Genomic DNA, 6,581 nt, shown 5'->3' on the forward strand with positions numbered 1-6,581 from the left:
TCAACTTATACCAGAGTTGCTCGACGACTTTTCCTGAGAAAACAACTGAATTCAAACATTTTGAATCTGCTTTTGAAGGGAAGTTCTCGCTGTGCGAATAGAAACCTCCTGAAAACACCACAGCCTGTCTCACTGCTCCGCTGCCGCTGCCACGCCCGAGGAGGAGAACGTGTCGCTGCTGCAGAGCCCAGCTCCACGCCCACGTGACACGTTCTTCCAGTTTAAAAGGGAAAACGTTATTTTTGTGTCGTCGGGCGTCGCTCAGAGAGCGGCAGCAGAGTGTTGAGCTCCAGGATGGAGGGAGCGGCTTCAGGGCGGAGGAGCAGGAACACGGCGCTCCGGGACTTGTTGTTTGGTGATTTTGAGCAGAGTTTGTGTTGATGCTGAAGTTACACTGACAGACAAAATGTTTTTTGTTTTTTTTGTTTTTGTTTTGTTTTTTTAAATTGTGCACAAATGAAGTCAGAAGCCAGAGGACGTGGAGCAACGCGGCTGGTTTTGGTCGACGGAAGGAATAACGAGTGAAGAGCAGGAGTTTGTTTAAAACCTGGTTGTATCAAAGCTCAGGAGTCAGGTGGAAAGAAACGGTTCCACCTTAAAAGGAACCTACTTGGCTCATTTACATGTTTTTATTCTGGACTCCACCAGACAAGTTGTGGATGACTGAACCAGATGTATTCACACCCGTCTCTTTAAAAGCCATAAAAGCCGCCTTGTTCTGATTGGCCAACTGCTGGAAGTGTGCCGGGGGGCGGCGCCCGTATCCGTGTAACATTCCATCATTCATTTAGAATCCAAAACCAGAAAACCAGTAACCGTCTGCTCCCTGCTGTCCATCCCTCCACTCCGTGCCCGCCCGGTGACAAGGGGGCCCGGGGCCCGGTCCCTGCTCCATCGCTGCGGGTACCAAGTCCCTCGGGGGGAAGCAGGGATTATATTTTATTAGGTTATATTTTTAAAAGGTATGGACAGTCTGTGAAGCAGTCGAACAACTTCTGAGACGGACTGAGAGGTGGGAAAGGGCGTGTCCCTGTTCTCCGTGGGCGTGTCCCTGTTCTCCGTGGGCGTGTCCCTGTTCTCCGTGGGCGTGTCCCTGTTCTCCGTGGGCGTGTCCCTGTTCTCCGCGGGCGTGTCCCTGTTCTCCGTGGGCGTGTCCCTGTTCTCCGCGGGTTTATCCCTGTCACCGCGGGCGTGTCCCTGTTCTCCGTGGGCGTGTCCCTGTTCTCCGCGGGCGTGTCCCTGTTCTCCGCTGGCGTGTCCCTGTTCTCCGCTGGCGTGTCCCTGTTCTCCGTGGGCGTGTCCCTGTTCTCCGCGGGCGTGTCCCTGTTCTCCGTGGGCGTGTCCCTGTTCTCCGTGGGCGTGTCCCTGTTCTCCGTGGGCGTGTCCCTGTTCTCCGTGGGCGTGCTGTGCCGCAGCACGTGACCATATGAAGACATCGTGCAGAGAGTAGAAAAAAAACCTTTGGAAACGCTGCGTTCAGAGCGGTGGGAATCCTGAGCATTTCGTTCACAGACATTACTTTGTCGTTAGTTTACGTCATTATTTGACACTTTGGCCTCGTCTGATACGAACATCCCTCAATGTAACATTAAATATTTGAAGGAAAATAAGGAAAATCTTGATAGGTCCCATTTAAAAGTTCTGCTGGTGAAACAGTCTGCACACAGTGCTGATCACGCTCATTCAAGGTCAATTCAATCGGAAAATTGGATTTGTAGAGTGATTTAAAATAGCGGAGAGGTTTTTCTTTGCTTGTTCCGCTCCGGAATGTGAAGCAGATCCGGACAGGAAACAGGAAGTCCGTAAACGCCTGAGAGAACACGCTTCTCGTGCGCGGCGTCGTTCGGTGTCATTGCCGCCGCTGTTTGCTTGTACGGGTGGTGTGCATAATGTGCCCACTAGGGGGCAGTGACACATCTACTGAACCACAACGTACAGAAAACACAGAAGAAATCCAGAAAGGGAAATCTGTTTTTCTGTTTGGAAGCCGCCTCCCGACAGGAAGTTGGACAATTCAACCAATCATCGGGTCTGACGCCTTGTTGAGATGTGGGGGGGAGGTGACTTACGGTGACCCAGAGCCCTTGCGCTGCATAGCTCCACAGGAGTATAATTCCTACCTTACAGGTTGGTGTCCATGTCCATGCAGGCGAGAAGGGTGGAGGCCGAGCTCGGGCGGCCTGGGGCGGAGCTTCCCTCCTTCAGGTCGGAGGTCTGCAGGTTGCTCTGGACGGAGGAGGAACAGCCTGAGGGGGAGCTCCTGGTCTCCACGGGGTCCCGGTCCCCCCCCGGCAGGGTGGGGGAGGCGGAGGGCACGCGGGCAGGGGCGTCCACGGGGGAGGCGCTGGCGAGGAGCTGCAGGTGCTCCGCCCTGGATCCAGGATCCACGCCGACGCTCTGGCAGAGCAGTGAGAGGCTGAGCTGCACGTCCTGCAGGTTCTGCTGGAGCTGAGTGCGCTGCTGCAGGAGACGCCGCTTCTCCCCCCTCTGGGAGGGAGAGAGGAGGGGCGGGGTCGAGAGTTAAGAGTTTTCATGTAGTATTTACTGTGAGTGCAATGGTACAAGCACAACAAATAAACAAACAAAGTAAAGAACAAAAAAACACCACCCAGTTCTTTTCCAACAAGAGTGAAGCAAACCAGGAGCAGAAGGTTCCTGAGCAAATCAACTGCCTGTAGCGCCTCCTGCAGGACACTCCACGCAAATCCAGCTTCACTCTGGCAACAACTAACAACAACGACGACAACCACTTTTTAACATAAACCATAGGGACAGCAAACTGCAAAAACGTGTGGTGGGCTACACCAAAAACATAAAACAAAAAAATCCAAAATAAACACAATCAATTCATGTTCCTTGTATTATGTAATTGCTTGTGGTTATTGTTACCAGTAATTATAATTCAGGAAGTTTGTATACATTGATATCTGTATAATGTCTACAAATTCTGACAGTGATGGTATTGGGTTTGTATTTTGAAGAACCAACTCTGGTGTGTGTCTAGTTATATTTATGAAGTTTAATACGCTGTGCTTTGTTTAATCCCATCGTCTTGGTAATACTTTCAATTCATTTTTTCCTCTGCTTCCTTGGTTAGAATATCCAAATTACTAATCCTTGTTTTTCAAGTATTTGTGTATTAATATCTCATGAAAGCACCAACATTTATCTGAGACACATCGTAAAATGATCCTTATTGAGGTAGAATACGTAAGTACTTTGTCTCTGAACAACTGAACATTTCAGTCAACAGTCAACTTTGTAGAAAGTACAGAGATATGATTTTTGGTCCATATGGCCCAGTCCTACATGTGGCGTAAGAGAGAGACAGAGACACGGTGTGAGCAGAGGGCTTTACCAACACCAGGTGTAAATGCAAAGGCCCACAGTGGGATAATGGCTGGTAGAAGCAGAAGGCAGGAACTGACCAGCTCGGTGACTTCCTCCTCCAGGGAGCTGATGCCGTCCAGCTTCCTCTTCCTGCAGCGCTGCGCCGCCACGCGGTTCTTGCTGCGGCGCCGCACGTCGTGCACGAACTCCAGCTGCTCCGGGGTCAGAGGCTGCCGCCGCAGCAGCTGCTGGAAGGAACTGCGGCTCAGAGACGGGATCTGAGCGGCGGGGAACGGGAGCTGCACCTGGGGGATGCAGGGTTTGACCTTTAAACTTTGACTTCAGAATGTACTGACAGAGTTGGGTGACGAACCTGGATTAACATGTGTTGCTACTTTTATTACCTGGACGCCTCGCATGGTTTCACATTTAATACTTTTCAACTATAATTTGATTCTAGACTACATTTTTTGAGAAATCACCTCTATTATTCAATAAAGTACTGCAGGCACAGTAAGTTCTATATAGTTTTGGACCAGAGTGATAAGCATTATGTTATGAACTTGATGATTCTATAAACTGTTATTAGAACAGTTTCCTTGGGGTCAGATAGTAAGGGAAGGTAGGTGATAAGACCTTGTAAGAGATTAGGAACTGGAATAAATCTGACCAGTATTCTTTTTTGGGGGGTAATTACAAGGATTTTCTTGGATTTCTAGGAGTTGCTTCCTCTAGAACAAGCAAGTGTCAGGTAAATATTAGGTTTATGGTTTTAGAACATCAGAAATGTTGACCCTTGAACTCATTTTGAAAAAAAGAAACACATGGATAAATAAAATCTGACCACAATTATATTGAAATTAAGACCGTACGGTCTACTGACTGACTTTTAGGGCCTTCATTTTTTTTATTATTTAAAACTGAAGACATTTTAAGCTCTTTTTAAGGACATGCAGACACCCTGCTTTTTAAGGTGCAAATGGAAATGTGGATTAAACCTGACGGTTGTAAAGAACGCAATAAACATTTCTTTCTTCATTTTACGAGTAATAAAAGCACCTCAGCGATCTCATCGGCTCGTTTGTTGTCACTCTCTGTGTCTCCGTCCGTGTCCAGCTCCGAATCCTCTGCAGAGTTGACGGAGCAGGACGCGCAGGGACTCTTCTCCGACCGGGACAGGCTCTCCGTGCCAGGGTCTGGATCTTCTCTGATCTCCAGGTCCCGGAGGAAGGGGCAGTCCCCCGTGCTGGAGCTCAGGTCCAGCTGCTTCAGCCAGTGGAAGTCCGCCGCCTTGGCCAGACCGCTGTGGTCCATGGGGGCGATGGGGGGCGGACCCAGGTCAGACCAGAACCCCTTCGCCAGATGTTCCGCTACCTCCCTCTCTACGCTGCTCCTCTCCCCGAACTCAGTCTCGTCTTCCGCCTCCTGACTCAGACCGGGGAGTGCAGGGTCCGCCGTTTTGACGGCGGCTCCCCCTTCCGGGCCCGCCCGGCTCAGCAGAGCAGAACCAGAACCGCAGCTTGGGGCACAGTCTGTCTCCACGGCTCGGTTTGCGTCTGTGTCCCGCGCCGGGATCAGAGCCGGGGGGCTCGGGGCCGCGGGGCCCGGCAACTCGCAGGGGAGGCCGCAGTCCACCAGGCTCATAAAGCTCTGGTCACAAACGGAGTCGGTTTCCAAAATGTCCTTTCCACAGAACCCAGGGGAGGGATCCGGTTTGTCGGCGTCCGGACACGGCAACGCTAGGATCGGACACACGGCGGCGGCCGACACCCCCAGAGAGAGCGAGGGTAAATGTGGGTCGCACGTCTCCAAACAGAAGTCTCCTTCTTCTCCTCTTCCGTCGTCCGGACCCTGTGCGTCCAGGGGACACCGTGGTGGGAAGTTTGACTGCAGGCTCCCAGAAGGCACCGTGTGGTCTAACACTGGGGCAGTGGCTCTTTCTCCTCCGCTGCCTTTGCTGAACTTTGGGAGGAGAAAGTCAAAGCACGACATCTCCAAGTTGTGAAATCCCAGAAATTCGGCACTTTGGCGAATGGCGTGGATGTTCTCTTTGGTGAAGTGCAACTTGGAGGTATAGGCGAACTGCAGCAAAGGCTCGAAGCCTTCCTCCGTGACCTGGAAGACAGAGATGTTCCAACAATGAAAACACATCAACGTCCTGAGTTATGTCGCTTAGGGATCTCTACTATCATTGGTAGAAATCCTAAAGGAAATTATGGAACGAAAATACTATTTAGGAATATAGTCCTTTGTGTGGCCAAAAGGTGCATTACAACATTATGGTCTGACCGTCAACTTTCAATATGATATTCTTGGCTCTTACAAAGTAAAAGACATCTACCGCTGGAGAAAATTAAATATGTTCTGAGAATGATGTATAGACTACTCCCTGAAAATGTTGAAACCTTGACTTAAACTTAACTAAAGCTATGATACAGATGTGATGAAAGATCTCTTCCTTATAATTTATATTTTTATTGAAATATAATTTGGGTGTGTGTTATTTTTTAATACACACACACACACACACACACACACACACACACACACACACACACACACACACACACACACACACACACACACACACACACACACACACACACACACACACACACACACACATTCTGCATTCTGCATTATGTTTGTACTTTTACATTAACAACAAAGAATAAAATAAAATACAACACAAAGCCAAATAGTTAAAAGGGACGTTAAGTAGAGCAGCATGTTTCATTCAAAGGTAAAGTCATATTACAAAGCTCAACTACTGCTACTATTACACACTGACCTGATGTGGCAGGGTGACGGTGGGGTTGTGTCCGGCGGTGTGGCCCGCCGCCCTGCTATGGAAGTAGCGGCTGCAGGACGCCAGCACGGCGGCATGTGCGCGGAAGCTGCGCTCCCCCACGAGCACGGTGACATCGCACAGGATGTCCTGGCTCCGCTGCTCGTCCAGGCTCTGCAGCACAAGAGCGCTGTGCCCCGACGACTCGAAGGAGAAGACTGAGCGAGAGGCCGGGGGTGGCATGGTTCACCTGGTTCACCGGGGCTCAGCCTGTGGACCAGGACACCGTATTTAGAGTCAGGAGTAGGATACAAGTGGAAGTTAAATTAAAGAAGCATTTGCAATTTTGGTGGCACTAAATATTTTCCCAAGTTTAGCAGTAATCAGTCTTTCAGTTGTAAACACCAGCAGTGGCTGCAGCCGGCAGTTAGAGAAGCACATTAGAGAAAAGAGTGCCCCATGC

General features: G+C 50.0%; 1 protein-coding gene across 1 annotated transcript; it reads right to left on the minus strand.

Annotated features, from left to right (window-relative positions):
• Positions 1-2,121: 2,121 nt before the first annotated feature.
• LOC307235281 (transcription regulator protein BACH1-like) lies at positions 2,122-6,361 on the minus strand (the record flags this gene model as incomplete). Its single annotated transcript, XM_080007316.1, has 4 exons — positions 2,122-2,487; positions 3,429-3,635; positions 4,390-5,445; positions 6,122-6,361. 4 exons carry the CDS (start codon positions 6,359-6,361, stop codon positions 2,122-2,124), a joined length of 1,869 nt encoding a protein of 622 aa, XP_079863442.1.
• Between the last annotated feature and the right edge of the window lie 220 nt (positions 6,362-6,581).

The sequence above is a fragment of the Zeus faber genome (assembly GCF_960531495.2).
Source record: "Zeus faber genome assembly, chromosome: 9".
In the NCBI taxonomy this organism is placed as follows: Eukaryota; Metazoa; Chordata; class Actinopteri; order Zeiformes; family Zeidae; genus Zeus; species Zeus faber.